General features: G+C 43.8%; 1 protein-coding gene across 2 annotated transcripts in view; it reads left to right on the top strand.

Annotated features, from left to right (window-relative positions):
- Positions 1-488: 488 nt before the first annotated feature.
- The window catches only part of ABHD2 (abhydrolase domain containing 2, acylglycerol lipase), a 38,608-nt gene continuing 14,110 nt past the window's right edge, over positions 489-24,986 (top strand). Inside the window, exons 1-6 of one of the 2 annotated variants that reach the window (XM_041418997.1) lie at positions 562-602; positions 1,163-1,245; positions 10,239-10,319; positions 11,086-11,286; positions 20,957-21,132; positions 22,032-22,199. In XM_041418997.1, coding sequence (XP_041274931.1) covers positions 11,093-11,286; positions 20,957-21,132; positions 22,032-22,199 — 538 coding nt within the window. In that variant the 5' untranslated portion in view covers positions 562-602; positions 1,163-1,245; positions 10,239-10,319; positions 11,086-11,092. Of the gene's footprint in view, positions 603-1,162; positions 1,246-10,238; positions 10,320-11,085; positions 11,287-20,956; positions 21,133-22,031; positions 22,200-24,986 lie in introns of both variants that reach the window. The other variant, XM_041418996.1, reaches the window with a different exon arrangement.

Genomic DNA, 24,986 nt, shown 5'->3' with positions numbered 1-24,986 from the left:
TGTAACCAGCACTGGGTAAACCACGCGGCTTATCGGCAGCCTGCAGGGATCTTTGGTCCTCAACACCACCGAGCTCCGTGTCACTGAGGAGCAACAGCGTCCTTCAGCTGGAGCCGCTCCCCAGGCTGCGTCCGCCACGCCAGGGGCGGTGACTCTGGCGGCAGAAAGCGGCTGTGCGGTGGACTGAAAATGCAGCAGAGGCTAAGGCTGCCCCCACCCCTCACAGCCCACCGTACCCCCCGGCCCTGCTCTGTCATGGCCGCGGCACCGCCATCCCCGCCGGTGCCGATAGCCCCGCCCCCAGCCCGCCGCCGCCAATCACCGTCCCCCGCCTGACTGACAGGTGCCCGAGCCATTGGACCCGCGGTGTCCCGCACCCCGCTCCTGCTCCAGCCAATGGCACCCGCGCCTCAGTGATGGAGCGCCCGTCCCCGGCTCGCCTTCTGACCAATCGTCGCGCGGGTCTGGGCGGAAGCGGCGCGGCGGTGGCCAATGGGAGAGCGAGGGCGGCCGGTAAAGGGCAGCGGGCGGCGGGCCCGGGGCAGACGGGCGGGAGCGGCGGCAGGAGCTGTCGGGGCCTTCGCGCCCGGCCGGGGCTGCAGGTGAGGTGGGAGCGCCTTCCCGCGGGGCTCGGGCACGGCCGGGCCTCCTTCCCGTTCCTCTCGGCACGCCTGGGTGGCTGCCCCGCGTCTGTACCTGCCCGGCCGCCGTCCTGCCGTGGGCTGTCTGCGCGCCCGGCCCCGCGTGTTTATTCCCGGGGGAGATGGGGATGTCTCTCGGTGGGGCTGCGGCGGGCAGTGTCCGGTCTCCTCGGGGCTCTCCCCGGCGTTGGGAGCGCGGTGCCAGCTTCCCCCTTCGCTGCCTGGGTGCGGGGCTGTGCAGGGCAGGGGCTGCAGGCATTCAGGGAGGGAGGGCCGAGCTGGGTGCGGAGCGGAGAGTGCTCCTTGGGGAATGAGAGCCAGGGGCATCGTGCCCCTGTCAGGTCATCCTGCTCCCGCTGAAGCGGGCTCTTCCTCGGTGCTCACCATCCAAGGTCCTGACCCTGCTACGAGCATCTTGCGTCAGCTTCAGGCTCCCTTTTGTTGCCTGCTGTGCGTTACCCTGTGTGATGGGACTGCGCTCCATCGTGCACCCTCAGGTGTAACTTGTGCATCTCCTCCAGCGCAGGAAGTGTCCATGTATCTATCACAATTGATGAGGTACAGCTGCTGGGATGTCTCACCTGATGCTAACTTGTTTGCAGAGGTATGTCAGGAGCAGCTTTATTCATGCGGATATGGCTGGAGGGATTGCATTCTGTACTTTCAGTCTCATGTGGGTTCCCTCAGAGAATTTGTGGCAGCTTCCTCTTATTGTTGATGAACAATTGTCACTGGTCTGGCAAGTATAAAGATTCCTATCAGCCTCTTAGATTGCTTTTTGGCTTTCACAGCACTGGTGTGTCCTTCTGTAACAAATGTTCCTGGCTTGTTAGTCAGCTACTGGTACAGTGTGTTCATCTTCCATGCCTCATTTATCAATTATTATCATGCTCAGCCATGTTCATAATATTGCTTAGGTTGACATGTTGTAGTCCCTACTGATGTGGTGTCCCCAGAACACTCAGTTCAGTTGTTTGCATTTGTGATATCTTGTTTTTAGACTTTCTTTGATAATGTGTATTTCCTGTGCAGGGAGTTTATTGATGAGTAGTCTTGGGTTGCTGTCTTATCTTTCATGAGTCACTGTCTCTCTGAGGTGCTTGCTTAGTTCTTATATCACAAGAGAAGTTTCAATAGCTTCTCTTGTCTCTTTTTAGATCAGTGGACATGCAGCCATTCTTCTTCTAGGCATCACTTATTTTGGTCTCAAAGTCAAGAGTAAGAACGGGAAGGATATGAAAAGAGAAATAAAAGTTAATGTTTGAGTTCTTCCATTCTCCTGTCTTAGTCTTAAAAAATAGTTGCTTTTGCATGGGAGGTCGTCTGTGTTACTGAGTCAATTAGCTGCACAAAAGATCAGGCTGACCTAAGATTGTGCCAGACTGTCTCTTATAGGTGTGGAAAAGATGTGGAGGTTGTAGATAAAACCTTCTATCTTGCAGAACTGTTTTTGAAAAAACTTAAAAATTAGCTTGTTCTATTCTTCCTGTAAAAGCTGTATTTCTCTATTCAGAGAGTGAATAGCAGCTTAAACTATTAGTGTTTCATAAAGCTGCTTTATTAAACCTGTCATGTGAAAGAGTTGTATTGGGAGGGAAAGGTGGCAAAAAAAACTTCCTTTGACCTTGACACAGGCATATGAAGATGTTTTCTGAGTCCAAGTTCCAGCTTGGAATGGGATTTGATGTAGGATAGGGAATGGTTGCTTTAAAGCAGTGAAACCCCTGGGTGCTACTGGATTTTTATTGTCCTGTTACATTTTTTTCATCCGTATCTCTTGCCCCTTCATCCAGACTTTCACACAGCCAGCTCTGGCAGCACCAGAACTTGGATTAAGCTAACCAAGAACAGGATCTTTCAGTGTCTGGTAGGAGTATAAGTGCTGGGCTTGGCTGCTTGTAATTTCTACTGAAAGGTGCAAAGACCAGCCTGAAACTGATCACTTGGACTTTTCAGCAAAAGCCTAAACAATCGTGGTTTGTTGGTACTTTGGAGTCTTCATCTGCACTTCAGAGCTTCTCTGGAAGAGTGTGTTTCATGATGTGTTACAGCTCTGAATTGCTGTTCTTAATGTACTGCAGTTCAATTGATCTTCTGTGCAAGTATTTACCCTTCTTCTGCCTATATATCTTGCAAAGTTTAAGCAGTTAAAATTCTGATCAAACTCAGCTGATTGACTGAATTTCAGTTGGTTTAATTTCAGTGTGCAAGGGCACGCTGTCCTTCTTGTGGGGAAGCAAAGTCCCACTTGCCCAGCATATATGGGTGGCAGTGAAGGTACCTGTGGGGCAGCTGTCTTAGCCTTTCCTGGCTCTAGGAAGGCTTCTGCACCCAAGAGCTTATCTTTCCTTCAGCTCCCTCAGTTGACTTAACAATAAAGATTGTCTCTGACTGCCAGCCTGACTCTGCCAGTATCAGGCAGCAGTAATTGAAAATGCTTTGCAAAGCAGTTCAGTACAAACCAGGTGCTTGAAACGTCATTGAGCCTGAGCTCTTGGAGGTAATGGCAGTGGAAGGCAGTGCCAGACTTGGCAGAGAACAGATTTTTATCTGTATCTCTAGACTGACTAACAAGTGCAGTTGACTATTACTCTCTCTGCTGTTGAGAAATGCTTTCATTTCTTCTTATCATGGGTTCAGTGTGGCTAAAACAAATGACACTGACAGCTTTCTCTGCTAATGTGGGTTGAGCTCCTGGAAACACCAAACTTTTCTGAAATGTCTCATGTCTTATTTGCAGGTAACTGAGCTACAGCCCTATTCAGGTCATCGAGTACTCAAAAAGTATAGTACAGGCCCCTCATAGGAAGGGCCAAGTGGCTGACTGCTGCTGAGAGTAGCTTATCCTGCTTCTAAACTTACCTCAAAGCATCCTCAAAGATGCTTTTGTGTAGAGCTGCAGGTTCCAAAAAGCTTGTGCAGAGGGGATTCAAGCCTGGCTCTCTTATCTGGAACACCCAGTTCTGTGAAGCGTTGGTTGAGCATATGTGAATATGAAGGGTTGTACTGAGTGGAATAAGCACATGCACAGTCGTTTACAGTGAACCTCCTTGTAAGAGGTAAGGACAAAATGTCCTAAAACACAAGCCTGTTATACCCCTAGCCTGTCACTCTGATTCAGCAGGAGAGAGGGCAATGTAGCTCTTTGCACATGGAATTGCTGGTGACTGCTGTCATGCTCCAAAACCTCTCTTTTAGTTGCAGTCTGGAAGAGCATGATTATTCAGCAGTGGTGGTAGCTGTGTGTTTGTCCTGTCTCTTTGTGTAGTTCTTCTGTCCTGAAACGTTTTTGCTTTATTTTCAATGTTACTTGTGTGCATTACATTACTCTCCTAGCGCGAGCCTTCTATCTGTCATGGGCAGGCTGTGAGAGAATGACTCTGCAGATCTTCTGCTCCCCTGTGGAGAGGAGCTGCTCTTCAGGGGAACAGCAGTAAGCAAGGTATTTAAAGACCTTGGTGAAACAGCACCTCAGCTTTTCATCCTGTTCAATATAGGTGTTTTCAGGCTGCTTGAACTGGACTGTTCTCAAATAAAGTTCTCTTACCTGTGTTGTGATTTGTTCTAGGTGGGCTCTCCCTGCTGTGTGTGGAGCATGTTCCCCACTCACTCAGCCCTCTAGCTGAGCAAACAGCTGTGATGTGTTTGGACCTTGAGCTGTTCCTCCAGTACGTTCAGCTGAGCCCTGTGGCAGTGTGGGAGTGGAGGGGTTGCAGTTAGAGGATAAATGAGGCTTTAACAATGTGATGCTTCAAAATATAATGAAGGAATAGAGCAGACTTCCTTGAGGAGGGTTGGTCTATAATGCAGTTTTTATTAGCTCGCTTAGCTTTTTGTGGCTTGATTCCAGCAGCATTCCCTCAGCTTCTGAGCATGGTTTGTTGAGTTCTCTACAGTCTGTTTACTCCATTTCTTCCCTGGAGCTTAGTGCTGCTCCCTGGCACAGTTATGTGGCAGGCAGGGGACACCTGCTAATGCTGTAAAACTGTGCAAAGGTGTTATCCAACATTTCTCTCTGTACCTAAAAGTTATCTTGACCTCTTCTACAAGCACCTAAAGTTATATAACATAGTAGTTGGAGAGACAGTCCCAAGTCTCTGCACTTTATCTTAAAGGAAAGGCTCATGTTATTTGAGCAAGCATAATTATTTGACTACTGCGATTAATTGTTTTCTGTGAAGTCAGCGTCTGCTCCTGTCTTGGTTTAATCATGTTTGTGAGGTGTGTGCAATAAAAGCTAATGCAGAGGTTTCCAATCCATTTGACACAAACAGGAACCAGGATAAGGTGATGTAACAAGGTCTCTACATAGCAACCTTAGCTAATGTATAAAAGTTGCCTGTCCTGAAATAGAACTATTTCTGATTAGTTAAGATGGTATTGTGGGGAAACAAAGGCAGTTCCTGTAGTTAGAAGGAAGTGAATATCAAATCTCATTTGACTGCAAATTAACATTCTTGGAGAAGTGAGAGTGCTGAAGAGCCCTTGGCCCTCTTGGCTATAGATTTATTCTTGGGTGCATTTTTAAGCAACCTGCCTTGGGCTGTACACCCAGCCCTCTGAGATGCTTGATTTCTGCTCTGAAGGTGTAGAACTCCTCAAGGGCAAGGTAGAAAGCTCTAGTTCAAGGCACCTGTCTTTCTGACTGTGCTGATGGTTCCTTGTGCTATGAACTTTATCCCTGTAACCTCACAGTACCTCTAAATTTAGTGTGAGCCAAGTTTGTAACTGATGAAAAGGTCAAGTTCCAATGAAGGCACCAGCCAAGAATTTTTTTTTGGACAGGGTGTAAACAATACTTGTTGGTTTCTGTACTTGCCAACCAGCCAAATCCTGGCCTGGGTATGGCCCTGGCCCAGGGAGGGATTTGCACTGAGGACTGCAATAGGCAGTCTAAATAGTGTTCTTTTAAGCATCCTTGTGATGGGCCATGTCAGTGTGCCCTCTCTATTTTGGACATAAAATCTGTCACATGTTGGACAACAAACCTGTGGTGGGCTTTGCCAAACTCCTGAGGACTGCCCTTTATCTCTCATGGCCACATCTAACCCTAAAGTGCCTTAAGTGCTCAGCTAATTCTGAATTATGCCCTCTGTGCTTTGAGGTCTGAGTCTTAGCTGGCTCTTTTAAATGGCCAGAAGTACTGAGTGATGCATCAAGATCTCAGCATTTGCTTCTGACGTGTTCTCTGAGCCACGCTGAAGGTAATGGGAGGTTCTGCACTGGGTGAGCTTGGGCTGGGTACATGCCAGTCTCAAGATAAGTGATGTTATGACTTGCTTTTTGTGCATAAGCTGATGAGGCATAGTATTGGTGTGGCCCTAAAATACTTGGGCCTGTGTAATTTTCAGGAAACAAAGCAGTTTAGACTTAGTACTTTGCCATGAAAACAAAGGCATTTTTTGTACAGGTGCTGAGTAAAAGGCTATGGAACTGTGCAATAAAGCTTGAGGCTTTCCTCATGAGTCCTCTTACACAGGTTGTGTACTTGTGTAGCTTGTCCTCAGTGCTTAGTCTGGCAGCCTTTCCCATCAGGACACATGCTTCAGAGCCTTTCTCAAGTGTATTCCTCTTCATCTGGATGGTCTCTAAACCATCCTCTGCATTTAAACTGCTGAAAGCTCAGCAGTGTGACACTTCCATGCACTTCCTGGAGTGACATTTGAGTAATATGCTGGCATAAAACTTGCCTTTGTTTAAAAAACTATGCAGTGCTCTACTTTTTACCCTTCCCTTAATGAAGTTCCTGTTCCCATAATGTGGTTCTAAATATCTTACTTGGTAGTGACAAGCCTGTACCTTCTGATTTTGCAGTGTGTCTTTCAGAAAAGTCATTAGCTTTGGCTGATGTTAAAGGTGTTAATTTCCTGGAATCATTCCATAAAGAGGTAACTTCAGCCTTCCTCCTTAAAAAGGTGGCAAAAAACCTCACCTTATTTCTGATCCCAGTCTGCCTAGGCACAACTCTTTAAAGTAGGGTAGGTTTGCTTTCCTCTTGTCTGATATACTTGTTTTCAGAGTTTTATTCCCAAACAGACACTAAAATATATGAAACCAGGCTGAGAAATGTCTGATGTTAGTTAACAAAGTCTGCCTGCTTAAATCTGTCAGAAGTGGCCTCTTTGGCTCTTCTGAGTCCTTGTGGGTAAGAGCATTTCTGTGCTTGGTAAGCTGTAACTGAAGAGGAGAGGGAATTGTCAAAGACTCACTTTGGTCAGGCATGTTTCCAGTGTTGTGGTGTCCAGCTGAGCTCTGAGAGCATCAGTGAGCCAGAATGCTGAGGGGTGGGGAGGCATCCGTGAGGCTTTTGTACCAAGCTGCCCTTCCTGGAAATGGCATTCCTTCAAGATTCTTCAGGCCATGTAATGGAGAGCAGCATATCTCGTTAGTGCAGCCCCTTTCAAAGAAGCCTTTGCTCTTTGTGTTCCATATAGCTGCATCTTTGCATTAGCCCAAAGCATTTCTAATGCTTCAGTGAAATAAATGAGTCTGCCAGGCTTTCAGTGCCTTGTTAAAAGGAGGGAGGATCCTGTGGGAATGGCTCCCTTTAATATCTTTGCTTTTTTAGTGTTGCCTTTCCAGTATGAGGAGTCAGACTCTGCTTTCGTGGGTGGAGGAGCTGGAAAGTTTGGTAGCTACCAAATCCTGTGTGTGCCCTGTTGAGTCACAGGGACTTCTGTCTCAGGAAGTTTCCTCTCCACAGGAAACCTGAAACTGAAATGTGTACTGGTCTTAGATTTGTTGATAGTTGTGAATTCACTTACTGTACAAGTAAATATTTTGATGATGGCTTTTCCAAAAACCCAGTGGTTTTGAAAGGTTACATAAAGAATTTGCTGTAGCTCTACTGGCTTTTTTTGTACTTGTGTTTGTTTCTGCCCGGAAAGGGTGAGACTTGGGTTTTTTTTTTCAATTATACTTGTACAGATAAAGTGCACTCTGTTAACAGTAATGCTGAAATGTTTCCTGTAACATGATTTTCAGTTTTTTGTGATGAAAGGGCAAATGGAAAGACAACAAATCCAGCACTTGCTTTCCAGTGATTGATTTTAAAGTTATCCCTCAGTTAAAACTGGGATTTAACAACATTGCTTGTGAGGCCTGCACGTCTTTGGGGCTGTCATGCCTGTAAGTGATTAAAAAAAAAGAATTGTGCAATTAAGATGCTTCAAAATAACATGCTTGGGGCCAAGAGCTTCAACTTCTTTGGGTTCCTCAGTGTGGATCTCAAGTGCGTTGATGGATGGAAAGGTTTGATTGCTTCCAGTGGCATGTTTTTTGGTGATTTTGCCTAGCCTGCCAGAGGTGAATCCAGTGCTTTGTATATGGAAAAAGCCAAATGTTTGTCCATTTAGCTTAGTGCTGACCCAGTTAGAGGAGATGCTAGATTAAAATTTGTCTGGCTCAACCCTGTCGTTATTTATCTTTTTTGTTTAAACAGAATAGTTGATTGAGTCAATGCAAAAGGGGTTTAACAAAACAGAAGCAAGGTGACCTCATCCCAGCTGGTTAAAGAGGGAGACATTTGTCCTCGGTGATTAGAGGCAAAGCTCAAATCCATTTTAGTGAGCTAAACCCTTAAAATTTTAGGGCTGAGTGCCTTGACTCAGCCCTTGCACATCTGCCCTGGCTGAGACAGGTCTGTTTAGGTCTTCAGAAATACCAGGTTTTAAAGCAAGTGCCTCAAGTGACACAGCTGAATCCATTGAGCCTGGAGTCTGCATGGGCTGCATCCACTGCTTAAATAATCACTGCAGAAAGCTCTGCAATTGAAGCAGTGCCAGCTTTGTGTTACATCTACAGGCTGATCTGAGCTTTTGGGTAAAGATTTTGACAAATACATAAACCTCTAGCACATGTTTGTGGCGTAAGTTCTGTGAATGTGTGTTTTAGACTGTCTAAAATGGAAAATACTAGTTAATAAGTGTCAAACATAATCCTGCCTACCAACAGCTGATTTTTCTGAAAGTAATGGCAAGCTTGTATGCTGTTTTAAGGGAATGACAGGCTAACATGATACATAAAAGTATCAGAATACGTGGTGTGTTTGTAATCTCAAGATTATACGGGAGAGAACATTCTCAGGAAGAGGGGTTTAGTTGGATTAATTATACTGAGTCACTAGTACAAAATCCTAATGACTAATTGTGCTCAGTTTTATTTTAAAAAATTCACTAAGGTGAAAGTTGTAAACAGCAACGAGCTTAAAATCCAGGTGTCAGGATGCTCTCAGGTATTAGTGCCTCTTAATTTTCTGAATAAAACAATGATAGGAAAATGTCAACAGAACTTCTGGGAGCTTGATATGAGGGAGATTTGCTTGAGCACCTGATTGTCCTTGAGTTCAGGAACCTGGTCTGCTCTTCAGCCATTTGTGCCTTCCCTGGTGAAGCCATTGCTGTAGTTTGCCTGTTGTCTCCTACAGAACTGATGGTAGTGCTGGTGAAATCTTACCCAGTAAGATGTCAGATAAGATCCTGCAGCTAAACATTGTATTTGACCTCCTCTCATGGTGCCCATGCAATCTGAGCAGAAGAATAGAAGGCTTTTTGTGACCCATCCTCTCACTTCTACTGTGATGCTCAGAATTGGAAAACAAAAGCTGAAGAGTTGTCCAAGATTAAATGTCTCTGCTTCCCTCACTCTGTTCTGCTGTGCAGATGGTTGTGGCGGCAGGAATTGCAGCTCTCCAGCATGCTGTTAGTCAATAGCTGATGTCACACGTGTTTTCTTCCAAGGGGTTTTGGTGTAGCTTCACTGAGTACAGAAAGTACTTCTGAGGCTCTTTACTCCTGCTATAAAGGAGAGTAAAGCTTTGGTATGGTCTGTCCTGATAGTGTGTTTTCCATTTGGAAGCAGCAGCTGTGGTAGAGAGCAGACAGTTCTGGAGCTTTTCCTGGAAGCTCCGAGTCCCCATCGATTTGTTGTTCCTGTGGGAAGGCAGTTCTAATGGCAAGTATTGCTTACACTGGTATGGTCACAGGCTGAAAGCTTTCTCTTTTATTGCCTTCATCAAATTCTTGTAACAAGCCTTCTTGCATGTGCACTGGTGTTAATTAGGTGGCTGTGTCTGAGCCTCCTGTGGCTCCCACCGTGTTGAAGTGTGATATATTGTAACATCTCGAAAAGCGAGTGTGGGAACAAGCAGAGACTGTTTACAAGCTTCCATCTGTAGGAGTGAGCTGCCTTGCTAAGCCAGACTAAAAGTAGCAGAAACTTCTTTCAGACTGGCTTCACACTTCAGTAACATTGTAGATATTGCAAAGTTGAGAAGAGTATCCTGCTAATCCTAGTCCTTTAAATAGGAAGAGGTTTGGGTTGGTTTTCTGAGTACAATGTCTCACTGTCTTGCGGAGATGGAGCCTCTCTGCTCATGAAGTTGCATTTGCCCACTGCAGATGAGTAGGCAAGTGGTCTAGTCTGGAGTCTGTCCACTGGCAATGAATTTCTGATGCAGATGGATCAGGGTTGGTTATGACTGACTACACAAATAGCTTGCCATGTTTGCAATGGGACCTTTGTATAAATTTGTGTTCATCCTTTCCAGCAGAGAAATGCAGCTTTATCAGTAATAATCAATTTGCTTTCCCCCCACAGGGTAGCTCAGGCAGCACGTGGATCGGTGACAAGTCTGCTGAGGACTGGCACTTTTTTCTAGCTTGAAGAAAATTGAAATTGGTAAGACTTGACTTGTCACTTACCTTACTTGGGTTACCCGTGTTACTTAGGAAAGACCTGGGGAAAAACCTGTCCCTTCAACAGAATTGCAGCCAGCTGTTTGAACTGTATGCTCAAAATAAACTGGATCAGTTTAAGAATTTGATTCCAAGCTGGAAGGATATATTTTTTATACTTCTTTGCTTCTGTTCCTTTACTCTGAAGCCCTTGAAAGACAAGATACTCATCTAGGCCTTCACCTGAAGAACTGCAGTGAATAAAAAGAAATACTGAAAATGCCAGTACATAAAGTGACCATCTTAACTGCAGGCAGGATTTAGTACCAGTGTTCTCGTGGAACTGCAAGATTCAGGCTGAGGAGCTAACACAGTAGTTCTTTCAGGTGCTCCTTTTCAAGACTGGCTTGTACACCTGTGAAGGAACCCATGTCCAAAGCTGCTTTTCACCCAGCTTCTGTTTGACTTGGGTAGTCTTGGCCAAGATCCTGCATGTATTGACTGGCTGCTGACACCTGAGACACTGGTGCAATTCTAGGGCAGCACTGATTAGGAATAAATCTCCTTCACAGCTGATCATCTAGTTTTCCTTCTGTTGGTATGAGTGTTTAGAACAATATTAACTACATTTTCTTCCAACTTAAAAGTTGGTATGCTGGGATTTCGTGGCAGCATTGACTGACAAATTTAGTTGTATATTTAACACGACAGTTGATATTCATATCCAGCACTAAATTTGTAAAAGCTTTAATGTTGTTTTTTATCTCTAGGCTGAAAATGAGTGCAATATTGGAAACCTCTGAGCTGCCAGCAGTGTTTGATGGGGTGAAGCTAGCTGCAGTTGCTGCTGTTCTCTATGTTATTGTTCGCTGCTTGAATTTAAAAAGCCCGACTGCCCCTCCTGAACTCATTTACCAGGACTCTGCTTTGGCTCGCTTTCTACTCAAATCCTGCCCACTTCTGACCAAAGAGTAAGTGGTATATTTTTTCCATGCTGACCTGTATTATAGGAAGAAGACCTGCACTTATCCATTCTTCCTTGTGTGCTTCATAGACTAGGGTTCAAATGAATGTCAGGGTATACTCTTACTAAAATAAATCTTTTTAGCATTTCTTTGTCTCAGGTACCTGGATTTGACCAAGCCTTGTTGTGTGAAGTCTTCCACAGATGCATAGAAAAAGTCATCACTGTTCATCTTTATAGAGGAAGATACAGAATATCATCTGTATGCTGATATTATATTATACCAGCACCAACAGCTCACAGTGGAAATGGGGGAGGGATGGATGCAGTTAGCACTTGTTCATGCTCTTATACTCCTTTTTATTAGGGAAGGAGTCTGATGGGGCTCACAGGAAGGAAACGTTTTCATGGTGTGTCAGTGCCCTTATAATGAACACAGGGTTGGCTATTAGTTTTTAAGTGCCTGCTCTTATCGGAAGTACTTCAAGTTGATTGAAAACTAATGAAATTTATTACTGGTAGAGCACATCCTAACTAGTTTAATAAAGTAATGACATAGAGGCCAGCTCCAAGCCTGTTGAATACACTTTCAAATTGACCTTGTGTCAGCTGTGTATTTGAGCAGGCTGATCCCTGGTTTTTCATTCCAAGACCTCCAGAATCAGTGCAGCTGCCCTAAGCTTCACCAAGAACATTCTCCAATAATAGCAAGCATTTAGTGCAATTTCATGAGGCTTTGGAGGGACAAGGACTTTGATTACAGTATTTCTCTTCTGCAATCACTTTGAAAACTTGCAAGTCCTATTTAGAAGCTCTAAGTACATCAATTATATAGTAAGTGCTGAGTGCAGCTGCATGAACTTTCCTTTGGATCTCAAAAGTCAAGCTGACTTAAGGATAGTCATTTTAGGGGAGATGAGAGGCTTTTAGCAGTGCTGTGTTTGGTGCCTTGATTACATAAGGTATAAGATGTTAGGCCATGGGGTCTGTAAACTTTTAGAGGAAACAAAGCATTATCTGTTGAAATTGGAACCCAGAGAGACTTCTGTGATGGTTCAGGTTAGTGGTAACAAAGATGTGTTCGGATTCTTGATTATATCTACTGCCTTAACTGCAAAGCAATTCCTTTCCTAAAAAATACTTTGAGGAGGTTTGAGTTACTTGGTGCTTCAGGTGGTTGCCATCCCAGTGTTGCTCTGCAGTATGACGTGTCCCCAGTCACTGAAGGAGCAAGCATGAAGCTGATTACCAGCGTTGAAGGCATATTAGTATCAGGCTAGTCTTTGGAAATGGATTGTAAGCTAATTTAGAGTCCATTTCCCTGCTATTTCAGCTCTGTTCTCACAGCACAGGCTCCTAGCACTGCTGTATTATTGACTTTCAGTTGGAGAACAAAGCATTCCCAAAAGAGTAAAAATGCAAAACATGTCCAGCAGTATTTAGGCATCTGTTGTGCGTTAATTGCAGGAGTGATGAGCTGTTTGCAGAACCCTGGTGTTGTGCTGGTCGTGTGCAAGTTTGATTTGTTTGCTTTCTCTGGATCAGCTGAGCTCAGGCTTGCCAGCTTCTCTCAAAACTGTAGCGATCATCTCCAATACCTGGTTCTTGGGCAAAATATTGTCTGAAGGACTTCCATGACAAAAGGAAGCAAACTCAGCTGAAACAAACCAGAACAAAGTATGCCAATAGGTAACTGGTCAGTCCTCTTACCTCTATATCTCTGTTAAGGAAGACAGGACTGTTGGGACTATAATTGCTGTTGGGAATTTAAAGAGTTTACAGGAAAGACAGCTCTAAGATGTAGATGTGATTATTTCTTTTTACTATTCTAGTGATGTTATCACAGACTTTTTTTCAATATGGAATTTTTTTAAAAAATAAAGTAATCCTGTCTTTAGGCATGAAAGTCACCTGGAGACTACAGGGGAACAAATGTATTTAAATTCCTGCAATTATGCATGAAACAGTTTGTAGGATAATTAGGAAAAAAAACTATGTGAAAACAGCTTGTGCAGTACTCCACTGAAAAATCTTGCAAGGCTTTGATTACTTGCTAATTATTCAGAGTGTTAGGAAAGCTGATTAAGCAGCTCTTTTCAGATTCTACCATGAAAGCAAAATAAGTAGCCCAGCAATCCCTTCTGTTATATTAGTACTGGATTTGTTGTCAAATCTGTTTTAAGACCAATTCTTCTGTGCAGAGGAATGTTCATAGCTGTGAACTGACTTTCAGGCCTGGTTTGTTCAGGGAGGAAGGGGTGAGGGCACTGCTGTGAAAAACAGGCTGGCATGGAGAAAGAATAACTTTGCTTGTTTCTGCTATCTGTGCAGGTGTTTAAAAATTCTTAGAGTAAACACTTTTAGACTTTATTTTCCCTTTATGGCACAATCCTCACCTCTGGTCTAATTCAGTGCATTGTAACTGTGGTGTCATTCAGTGAGCCAACTGGTGGTGGATGAATAATTTAAGAACTTTGAGTTGTAAAACTGCCTGAGATGGCTGTGTGCCAGGTACCTTGTACTTGTAGATGTTAGTACTGGTTTTTACAGTTCTGTAAACTGCCAGAAACTTTCTACATATCCGCCAAACACTGGGAAGCAAGAGAATCTGTCTTCCTAGAGCTCATGTTGTCTTGCCTCTTTTTCCATTGCTCTGACCCTGTCCAGCTCTGTACTTTGGCTTACCAAGTGGAGCAGCATAATCAGACCCTTTTCCATTCAGATTGCTGTTTCTTATATGGAAGCTCTTGCAATTCAGCACAGCTATTGGTGCCCTTGAGCATTTGGGCCTAACTGCTGGTGGCAGCTGTGTCCTTTTGCTGCCTTTCAAAAGGGTACAGAAAGTCCTTCATCTGCTCCTATTCCTGTAGAAATGCAGTGCTGGCTCTTTGATTCATGAGGGTAAATTTGGCCAGTGCTTGCTGTACTAGGCTAGACATTTTTGGCTGTTTACAGTTTATTCTAACAAAGTGTGGTTATCTTTATTTCTGTAGTGATGTGGCATGTGTCATCTGTATCGAAAATAATTACCCTTGCTGTCTGCACACTTTTTATCATCAGTAAAGGCAAGCTCCTCAAAGACTGAGGCAAATGACTGTCAAGCCTGTTAGTAAACACTGTCAAAGATCCAGCCTAGACCCTTCTTATCCTTTGTTTGCACACCAACCTGTGCTGGGTGAGCAGGCTGCCTGGTACCAGAAGACTCTTCTACACTGTCACTGCTTTTCTCTTAGATGCAAGCAGATGAGTAGTCAGAAAAGCTGTCTTCAAGCTTTTCAGTGTTCTTTTCTTCCCCCTAATAGCAAGCAGTGTTTGATCCCTGTCAACTCCTAGGTGTTTTACTCTGGAAGGAACACTTCCAGGAGAATAATAAACTAGAAGAACAGTGTTACCCCTGAAGCTTTGGCAAGTGAACATGCTGTGAGAGGTAGAGGAGAATGGCAGCTCCTGTCGGTAAGATGAAGCTTTGACCTTGCAGAGGAAGCAGCCTCGGAGGTCTGAGTTTTTGCTGGGTGCTGTGGCATTGGCAGCAGCCATGCGTTCTACAGCTCTTATCAGCAAGGAAAATTCTGAGTGCTGTAAATCCTCATGCCTTGTTTTGACTAAAATACTTCTTGTAGTCACTGGTGGAGGAGGAGGGGTGTGATGGGCACTTTGCTAAATAAAAGCTTCTTAAATGGTGAAGGAGGTGGTTTAGCCAAGGAGGCCAGTCTGTACTTTTAAATAGTTCTGACTTCTCACAGGTACTGTGGGCAGCAAACAAACACTTCTACTCCATTTGTTTCTCTTTTGAGACTCAGGGACTGTGGAAGCTCCAGAACTTGCTTAAATTTTTTTGTTGCAATTTTTTTGCTGTGTCCTCATCATATTGAGCAGTCTAGCTGAGCTGATGCAGAAAAAGCTGCTTTCTGCATATTTGGGGTCGAGGGCTGAACCCTGCAGACTTTCATGAGTTTCCTTGATTGGAATTCAATTTGCATTCCGTAGCATCAAATAAAGGACAAGGCTCAAAGAAAGTTTGATTTTGTAAAGCATTCTTTAAATACCTCCAAACTGCTCTGTAAAGGGGAAAATAATCTCTTAGCTGTTGTAATGAAGGCAAGAGTACTTAGAATATCCTGACATTGGCAAGTTGTAGACTGTTTTCTCACCATCAGTATCCAGTGTGCATGTAAAGGCCAGGTAAGAGTCAATGCTTAAAGAGTTAATCTCCTCAGATGAAATGAAGCAATGCACCAGAAATAAGCCTGTTGCTGAATTTCCACTTCAAATTTTTGAGGACCTGAATGCTGATGCCTGCTAATAAAAATAGCACAGTTTTTATGTGCTTTGTGTGAGCTGCTTATACAGCTGCTGCTTTCCTAAATTCCTGCATACTGGATTATGTATGTGCTTTAAAATGATAATCTACTGCCTGAGAGGCACTAAACTTAATCTACAACCACATGCTGGAATTGTTTTAAATATTAAAACGCCAGGAGAAATTTTTGGGAAAACCTGGGAATTGTCATGGTCTAGAGCACTGTGGGCAGCCACCTATCAAGATGTGAGGCTTGCTGCAGAGCTGGAATGCAGGTTTGGAGCTCAAACAATAACATTGGTGAGCAGATTTATGTAACTGGCTGTGAATTCCCTTAGCCACTTAAGAGTGGTGAACTCTGTACTTGTTGGGCCATGTAAGTGACCTTCTGTAATGAGTAAATGCCATCCCCAGCCTGTTCGCTCTGCTTTCTGCTCAGAGTCCTGTTGTTAACTGGAAGTTACAGGGCTGGTTACTGGAAGACATAACTGCTTCAAATATTTCTCTTTATTCAGAGTGTCTCCTACCTATTGCAGCTGACCAAAACAGGGAAATGAATCAGTTGAAAGCCTTTGTGTCTGGAGAAAGCTCAGAAGCCATTTTTGGTTTGCAGAAATAAAAATCTCCATTTTTGGTACAACACAACTTTTCCCTTGGAATTTTTCTATCAGTACATGTTTGTCTGGGTTGTTGTGTTATGCTGTCCTTGTCCTCATGTGGAGGCCTTGGCAAGAGGTCCTCCTGGCTGGTGTTCACTGCTCAGATCCTGTCACCATAAGCCACTATTGCATAACACTGGAAATGCTGCTTATGGACATGGTGTTTGTTCCTGGACTCTTGTACATCTGGGAGCAGCTTCTCTGGGACAGGACACTGAGGAATATGTACTGAACCATCTCCATGCTGTGTTGGAGTAATCTCTGCAGTACACTGCTTTTCAGAACCACTTCAGTTTATAGCAGGCAGAGGAAGGAGTTGAAAATCTGTGTCCTTGAATGCTTTCCTTGTTTCTACTTGTTATCAATGCTGGAGGAAAGCCACCTGCTTTTGAGTGAAGGGCCCTTGTTTGAAAGACATGGTTAAATTTAGCAGTAATTATAGTTTTAGCATAAAATCGTAAAATCTGAAGGGCAGTACTCAAATGCCCCTTAGACTGAATACTACTTAGTTGCTCAGTCTGCATGGTTGTGTTTCCCTGTGTTTTAGCCTGCTGAGCTTGTTTTCTTAAGGTAAACCACAGGAAGAATGCCCTGAGTACTGAGTGCTCTTCTGTCTGCAGGATGGTTGTTTTGGAGAAGCATCTTTTTTCAGCTGTTTGCCAGGAGGAATGTTGACTTCACTACAAAACAATCTCTTCTAGCTCTTGCTGTCAGCACTGGGTAGTAAGGTTTTTTTTCAGCTGGGTTGAGGATAGAAATGTGTCTGGAACTGCTTTTCACATAATAGGCTTGAATAAAATTTGTCTGATCTGTCCTTTCAGAGGGTAAAGGCTTTTGCACAATTCCTGGCAAGTTTTCTCCCTCACCAGTGTGGTATCATGCACCTTCAGGACTGAAGAGTTCATTCTGTGCTCTCTTCTTTGAGTGGGTTTAGTAAAAGCAAGCTGAAAGTCCACACAAACCCTGAATAAAAAGATGACCCATCCTTCAGCCTTGTACAGTCTTGCACCATTAGGCTCAGTACTTGCTCTTGGAAGTTCTTGTAGACTTTGTCTTAGCAAAAGACATAAAAGTCACATGAAGGTTTCAAAAATAGATTTGCCCATTGGCAAAATGGAGGGTCAACAGAAATAGTGTGACAGGCAGATCATATGTCTGATTCTGCTGTAGATGATAAGGATACCTTGTCCTCAGCTGAGAACACATTTTACCTGAATTCAGTAAAAGAGAGGAATCACTCTTACTGTAAAGGCTTTGCAGAGTTTTGTAGTAGATTAGATTGGCAACTTGTCTTGGTAAACGAAGTAATATTTTTATTAGCTGCTTGGTTTTGCATTACTCTGGTAAGGTAAATTCTAATCTGTCTTAGTTTTTCACTGATAATACAAGATCTGTGTTATCTTGGCAGCTTTCTTCCCTTTCCCTGTTAAAGTGTTGTGGTCCTCAGTCTCCTGAGCCTGGATACTTAAGGGATGTATTTTGCCTCACAAGTCTGTTGCTTAAAGGCTGATGTGCCTAAACAAAAACACTGGTGAGATAACAAGCTTCTGCCTGAACACTTGCATGTATTTCAGAGCTTCAACTGCTTTAAAACTTATGTGCAAACCAGAAATAAACATAACGAAGTTAGAAATGGCTGCATCAGAGTACCATGCACATTACTCATGCTGAAGCTTGGCCTTTGAATGTTTATCTAAAAGAATGCAGCTACATGCAGAGTGACTAACACAAGCCATCTTTGCTGCAGGCAGTGATGCTTTAGCAGCTGACTGGAGTTAGCTTCATAAAAGATAAGCTGAGCATCTTACTGGGTCCATAGGATGCTCAAACATTGTGCCTTCTGCAGGGAGCAGCAGTGAATGCTGCCTTGTCCATAGGGTTCCACACAGTTTCAGCTTTGAGGGAAAGGTGGAAACTGTACTTGTCACTTGACCATCATTATGGATGGAGCAAAAGGGATGTCTGCCTTAAATAAAAAAACATGTCAAGGAAACTGCATGTGCTGTTTGTCTGTAAAAGCTGTATAAAGGTTTGATTTATTGCAGATCAGTACTTGGGTAACCTCCAGCTGAGTTATGCAAAGATGGGTCTGGGGGTTTCTTTCCCCAGAGAAACCTTCAGTGACCCAAAGAGGCAGGCTGTGGGAAGCAGTGTGCTTGAAACCATTTGCCCTCATTTAAACTTTGGCAGTAATGGTGAGGCTTTGAAGACTATTCTAATTCATCTTTAACAACATCCTGTGGTATGTGCTGCTGCATCTCTTCCAGTGGATGGCTGTAACCTATAGCTGGAAACTGAACTGTAGGTTAAACATGAGGATAGGATTGGTGCTTGCAGAGATCCTAAATTTTTGGGTTTTTTCATGGTAGCAGTAATCAGTAATAGCTGTATAGCTTAACTGCTATAGCTGGACAAATTGCTTTCCTGTTAGCCCTATAGGGTGTGATTTGGAGATAGTCTTTGATTTGAAAAGCACTGAATGGAAGCAGAATCACCAAAACTTTCCAGTGCATGCTCTCACCCAAGATTAGAAACCCTGAAGCAATGTTGACGTCTGAGTCTCTTCTAAAAGAGCTGCAAATTCTCATTATAGGTTGTATTTGTCACCTCCCCTCAGAAGGTGCTACCAAACCCTATCTGTAAAGGATGTCTGTGGAAATAAAAAAAACCAAAAAACAGTCCAGCACAGTCTAGTGTGGAGTATGGCTACTGGTATGAACTGGTGGTACAGTAAATGACTGGGGTGAAGCCAGCTGTTCTTCCTTATGTTAGGAGAGCAGTGTTTCTTCCATCTGGCATAATAGTTGTGTTCCAAACCCTTGCACTGAGCTGTATGTGACTTGAGCAGAGCCATGTGAAGTTCTTGTGCAGCCTGGTTTAGTTTAACTGCCCTATCCCAGTGGATATCTACCCTGAATGGTGAGGATGGACCCACTGACTGCTTTCCACCTCTGGCAGCTGTTGCAGAGGATGAGCTCGTGCAGCCTCTGTCACTGCTGGGAATCTGCACACTTGTACATTGTGCCTGGCAAGAGCCAGTGCAGAGATGCTGGCCTGACAGAAGAGGGGTGCTGCTCCTGGCCTTGCCTGGATCCTTTGAGAAGCTTTATAGTTGAGTGGTCAAATCCAGAGTGCACTGAGGGCTGATTTACAAGGTTGTGAGCATCAGCTGGCAGCTTTTGCAGCCTTTATTGAAGCAATATCTGCTTCTCCAGAAATCTATTTTAGATCTCTTTGGGAAGTGCAAGAATGAGTGAAACTACAGCCAATTGTTGTGTTGCTTTGACTGTAAGAAGTGCCCCTCATAAATGAGGGAAAAGAATGGAGAGAAAGAGAGCATACTGCTAGTCTTGTCTTGCTAAACAACCCTAAGTAGTTTTTATTTCATAGAAAGCATTTTTAAGGAGTGTGTGGGGGAGGAGGGAGTTGCGGATGTGACACATAAGAGCTGCCATGGAGAAAGGTCCAGCTGTATGAGGAGGTAGTGTCAGAGCGCAGAGGTAGGGTTTCTGTCACATTCTAGTGGATTATGGGCTTCAGTAGTAAATTTGAGTCCTGAGCTGCCTAGTTATTTTATGAACAGGGAAGAACACAATCTCTGCTTCATATGTTCTCTTGGAGTCAAAAGGAATAATTGCAGGAAGCCCTAAACACAACAGGGAGGGCGTTGCTAATCCCTCAGGATCCAAGGTGAAGTCAGAAGCTCTCAAGCTTCTTCTGGATACCCTGGTCTGTTCTTAGAGACCACAGTTCTTTAACTGGAAGTGTGTCCCTTGGGACTGCTGTTCTCCTCAACAATAAATCATTCATGCTTTCCTGTTCAGAGCTGATGTAACTCTCTTTTTCAAGGCATTGGCTCAGTCTCCTTTGCTGAGTGACCAGGTGACTTGCCCACATGGTGGTGGTGCTAGGGCACAGTATGTTTCCTGTTAAACCACTTGCAGCTCTGTTTGTGCTAAAAAAATCTGATAACTAAGCCTTTAATGCCTTCCAGCTCATAGCTGTGTTTCTCACATATCTTTTTTTGGGGCTGTGCAAGCCAGGAAAAGAGAGACAATCTGCTTTGTCACATAGCTTTAAATATACCCTTGATAAGCATAAGTAATTGGTAGAGTCACCCCTCGTACTGAAAGGGATTTGTTATTCAGTGAAGTTTGGTCAGCTCTGACTGATTCTCTTAACACTGTCCCAACTTTTACTTAATTCTGAAAGGTAATCCCTGTGTAAAATGGTCCCAACGATCAAGTCTTGGGGCCTTGCATTTTCTGGAACTTGGTGTGAATCCTGTTGTTTCTGTCACTGGCTTGTACACTCAACCCAGGAGGCTTCAGTGTTTCAGTTAAAACAGATTTACAGCACTGTACCGTTCTGGAGGTCACTTTGGTTGGTTGGCAACATGCACTCCCAATCTCATCCAGGCACAAGGCTTCTGTGTATTTAGTGAGAAGCATTTGTTCCTCTAACATCTCAGTCAGGGAATGTCTGGGTTTTGGCTTCTGCTGCTGCTATCAGTGCTGATTTTTCAGCTTTGAGAGTGTTTTGGTCTCTCCTCTTGTGTAAGGCTGCAAAGATTACTGCTGCCAGTTCAGTCAGAACAAAAACAATTCCATATTTGTTACTCTGTTTGGGAGTTGGTGAGATTTGTTTTGGGAGTGCTGATGTGTTCTCAAGGGCTCATTAACACAGCAGGGGTAAGCAATTAAATTACTGCCTTTCAGGTACATTCCACCCCTCATCTGGGGAAAGAGTGGACATATCCAAACAGCTCTTTATGGAAAAATGGGGAGAGTGAGATCACCACATCCAAATGGACTTCGCAAGTACCTGACGATGCCAGATGGAGCAACAGCCACCTTTGATCTCTTTGAGCCACGCTCTGAGCACTGCACTGGAGGTCAGTCCAACAGCTGCTGGCTGCATCTACCTGCTAACCTTGATTCTGTTCTCTAGGGGACAGATGAGGGTAGAGCCCATGGCTCCTATTTGGCCCTCAGAAAAAGCAAATTTCTTTTTTAAAACTGTCAGTGTTGAGATCTTCATGGTACAATGCTGCACTAGGACAGTTACTGTTATCTTTATTGCTGTGAGCAGTGCTTTTCTAATGAGATAAAAATTCAGTGGCTAGAGCTGGTAATGTTGGAGCTTTGCACAAGAGAGTTACAGTTAATTTGAAGTGCATATGATAATCCTGAATGTAATTTACTGTGCTTACTTGAATTACAGCAATTACTTTCTTGGTTGATGAAATGATATCTTGTTAAACTAGTGAACAGTGTCAGCAGATCAAATATCATTAGATTAGCCACAAAGTAGATGATGGTTAATGTCAGCTGATCAGAATGTCTGTGCTGAACAGTTCTGCATTTGGAACATCTGCATTACTCCCAGCTCTGGAGGGGAAATGAGAGGGAAATAGCATAACCAGTCTCCTTGAAGTGCTGGGCTCCACAGCTTCCACACTCATCACAGTCAGAAGGCAGAACATGTGTAACATCAAAAGTGTCCTTCAGACAGAAGAATGTACTCTGGTCTCTAGGCAGTGCCTGGAGAACTGTTTGCACAGCTTTCCCTGAAGTTAAAAACTGTTCATCTCCCATAGCATGAATTACTTCTTCACATCTGAAGCACTAGAGCTGCTGGTCTCCTGTCCCATTCGGGACTTTTGGCAGACTAGTAGGAATTCTAGCTTGCTTGTGGTAGGTGGTTTCCCATGGATCTGAAATGGAAACCTTCTGACTCTCTTAATTTGCATGAAGTGACATTTACTTAACTTCCCTCTCTCTCTGAGCACAGAGGATGTCACGATGGTGATCTGCCCGGGGATTGCGAACCACAGTGAGAAGCAGTACATCCGCACCTTTGTTGACTATGCCCAGAAAAATGGGTACAGATGTGCTGTCCTGAATCACCTGGGAGCCCTGCCAAACATTGAGCTCACTTCACCACGGATGTTCACCTATGGTAGGTACTTCATGGCACCTGGGGAACTTACTTTCATGCTCATGGAACTAGGGATTGATCAGCCTCCTTCAGAATAACAGAACTGCTGTACCCCAGTGGGGGTAAAACAGTTTTGTACTGTTTCTTAGGAGCTAAACTGAACTTAGATGGGAGGAAGAGAGGAGGCTAATACTAAATTCACTTTTGTCTCTTCTGCCAGCTCTTACACATGTATTCTCATCAAGGAGGCAGTTTTTTGTAAGAAAACTTTTCGGGGAAAAAAAGCCCTTTTGTGCTTTTTGAACAGGCTTATTCTCATCAAGGAGGCAGTTTTTTGTAAGAAAACTTTTTCAGTGAAAAAAAGCCCTTTTGTGCCTACCCAGAGCCTGTTCAAATTATTTTAGATATACTGAATTTGCCAGTTTGATGGAATGTGAAACCTGTCTCTGAAGGATAAACACCTGTTCAAATTATTTTAGATATACTGAATTTGCCAGTTTGATGGAATGTGAAACAAACCTGTCTCTGAAGGATAAACGCCACTTCTGAGGCTTTGTAAAATGTAACTTGAGAGGAGTTTGTACCAGCCTATCCAGAAAGTACATTTATATCTTAGGAGCAACATGTGAGGATTTGCTCCTGGGTGTAACACAAGTCAACAACAGGAACAGTTCAGGAGTGTGACAGTAAAGCTATAGAAGTGAGTAGTGCTTAACTGCCATGATTATGGCTCTCACCTTGAGTATAAGGAAGTCTTTCTTAACCTAGAAATTAAAAGGAATAAATGATCTGAAACTGTGTGAAGGGTGACTCGAGCCTTAATTGCCCTTTTGGTGAGTAATGTGATCCTTGTAGAGTGGGGCCTCTTTGCCTGTGACCTAATCTGCTTGTTCCTGAGCTCTTTTGAGCCCTCATCTCCCTCTTTACTGTAAGTATCTATAGGTACCCTGCCAATTGTGTTTAGCAGACTTGTGTTAGACTTTATTTTTTGAAAGTTAGCTGAGCTACTGCTTAGATTTTGGATTAACAGAATAGTTATCTTGAACAGTTAAACTGTCAAAACAGAAGTACCTTGCTTTGAGATGCCAGAGTCTGGCGAGCAAATAATAATGCTTTGTTGCTTGTTTTAGAATTATTATACTCCTCTTTGGGAAACACTTCAGGAATACCAAATACCCTCATTTGTAGTGAGGCCCTGGGCTGTTACGGCTGCAAGACTGCCATGTCTTGAAAACTAAATTTTAATGTTAAAGTGTTTGCTGTTTTGATAGAAGTTAAGGGTTTGCTTTCATGGAGCTTAGGCCTTAGGGTGTTATTCTGTAGTGCATCTCTTGAGACATACCTTTCTGAGTCTTTTATAGCCTTGGAAAGGGCAAAGAATGCCTAGCACTTCCTTTGAGTAAGACAGTAAATCACTTGGCAGAGTTGCTTGTTAAGTAAAGTGCCAGCAAGTCCAGTAGACTTCACTCTGCCTCCTACCCAAATAACTCAGTGCCCTTTCAGCTTTGCTGTGTTCCTGGCATGCTTGTTGAGGAGCAAGTAGCCTAAATTTGGGATTCTCTGAAGCCCAGCCTCTATATCAAGCTTGATCTGTTGCTTTTCTAGTTTTGGATTTCTGAGCTGCCCTGAAATCATGGAGGTCAAACACTAAGGTATTTTGACCACTGGCTTCTTCCAGAGGAAACCAGAACAGTGCAGAGTTTGTTGTCTTGAATTAAGAATATTCACAAGGAAGTGCCCCAACCCTGCTGAAAAACTCAGACAGGAGCTGATGTTCCACTGAAGCAAACAAGCCCTGGTGCTCAGAGTTTACTCCAGAGCTAGGTAAAGTTAGAGTCTGGTATCTGCTGAGGATGCTACAGCTGGGGTGGGGGCACAGTGGGGCAGTGTCAGGTTAGTGCAGGGTGGAATGCTGGAATCCTAGGATTTATCTCCCTGGACAAGTTCCACAGAATAGAGCTGAGTTTCTGATTCTGGACAAGAAGAAACATCTGGAGTTCTATTTCTGTTGTTCATGTGATGCCTTCTGTTGTTTGCAGCCTTAAATCCAAAGGGAAGGTTAGCGTGCTGCATAAACACTTGAAACCAGTGTAATAATGCCATCACTATTGCAGCTGCTTCTCCATATCTCCTTTTCCCATACTCACAAGCAGGAGAAATAGTTGTAGGTACTCAGATTGTTGCATGTGTGGAGGCCTTCAAGTCTGTCAAACAGTTGGAGGATGCCAGCACTGCCAGAAACTGGATCCCCCAGTGCCTTCAGCCTGTGGGATGCACGTGGGTGTTTGCTGACAGTGGGACAGATCTCTGTAAAGACACTTAACTATTCCCTTGATGTGGGGATGCCCATGTGTCTTTCAGGGAGCTGCAGTATGTTCACCTTTTCACTGGTTACAAAGGGTTAAATATCTCTGCTTAAACCCTTCTCCCTGATTCCAGAGATCACCTGCTTAGTCAGGCTCTGCAGCAGTCTGCTGGGAGCTCTTCCTGACAAGCCACTCCTTTCCCCTCCCCACATGGATTTAGGGATCCGTATTAGTCTTGCTGAAAACAAAGGAGCAAACTGCATTCCAAATACCTCACTTCACTTCAGAAGTGGCAAATGGCCTCAGGAAAGTAATGATGTGTGCTGCTCTTGCATGGTAATGTCAAGCCCAGAATTGCTGGACTCTGCTTTTTAAAGCTGTTTTAGAAACAAAGTGTTTTGATTGTCACCTTAACTGTCACCATGATTTTTAAGCAACTAAATTTCATCTTGCTTTGGCACTCTGTCAGAACTAAGCATGAGCTAAGCTCTACAGGACTCAG

The sequence above is a fragment of the Onychostruthus taczanowskii genome, unplaced genomic scaffold (assembly GCF_017590055.1).
Source record: "Onychostruthus taczanowskii isolate IOZ18803 unplaced genomic scaffold, ASM1759005v1 scaffold6, whole genome shotgun sequence".
In the NCBI taxonomy this organism is placed as follows: Eukaryota; Metazoa; Chordata; class Aves; order Passeriformes; family Passeridae; genus Onychostruthus; species Onychostruthus taczanowskii.
The sequence above is the reverse complement of the archived record's forward strand: the minus strand, read 5'-3'. Positions and strand labels throughout refer to the sequence as shown.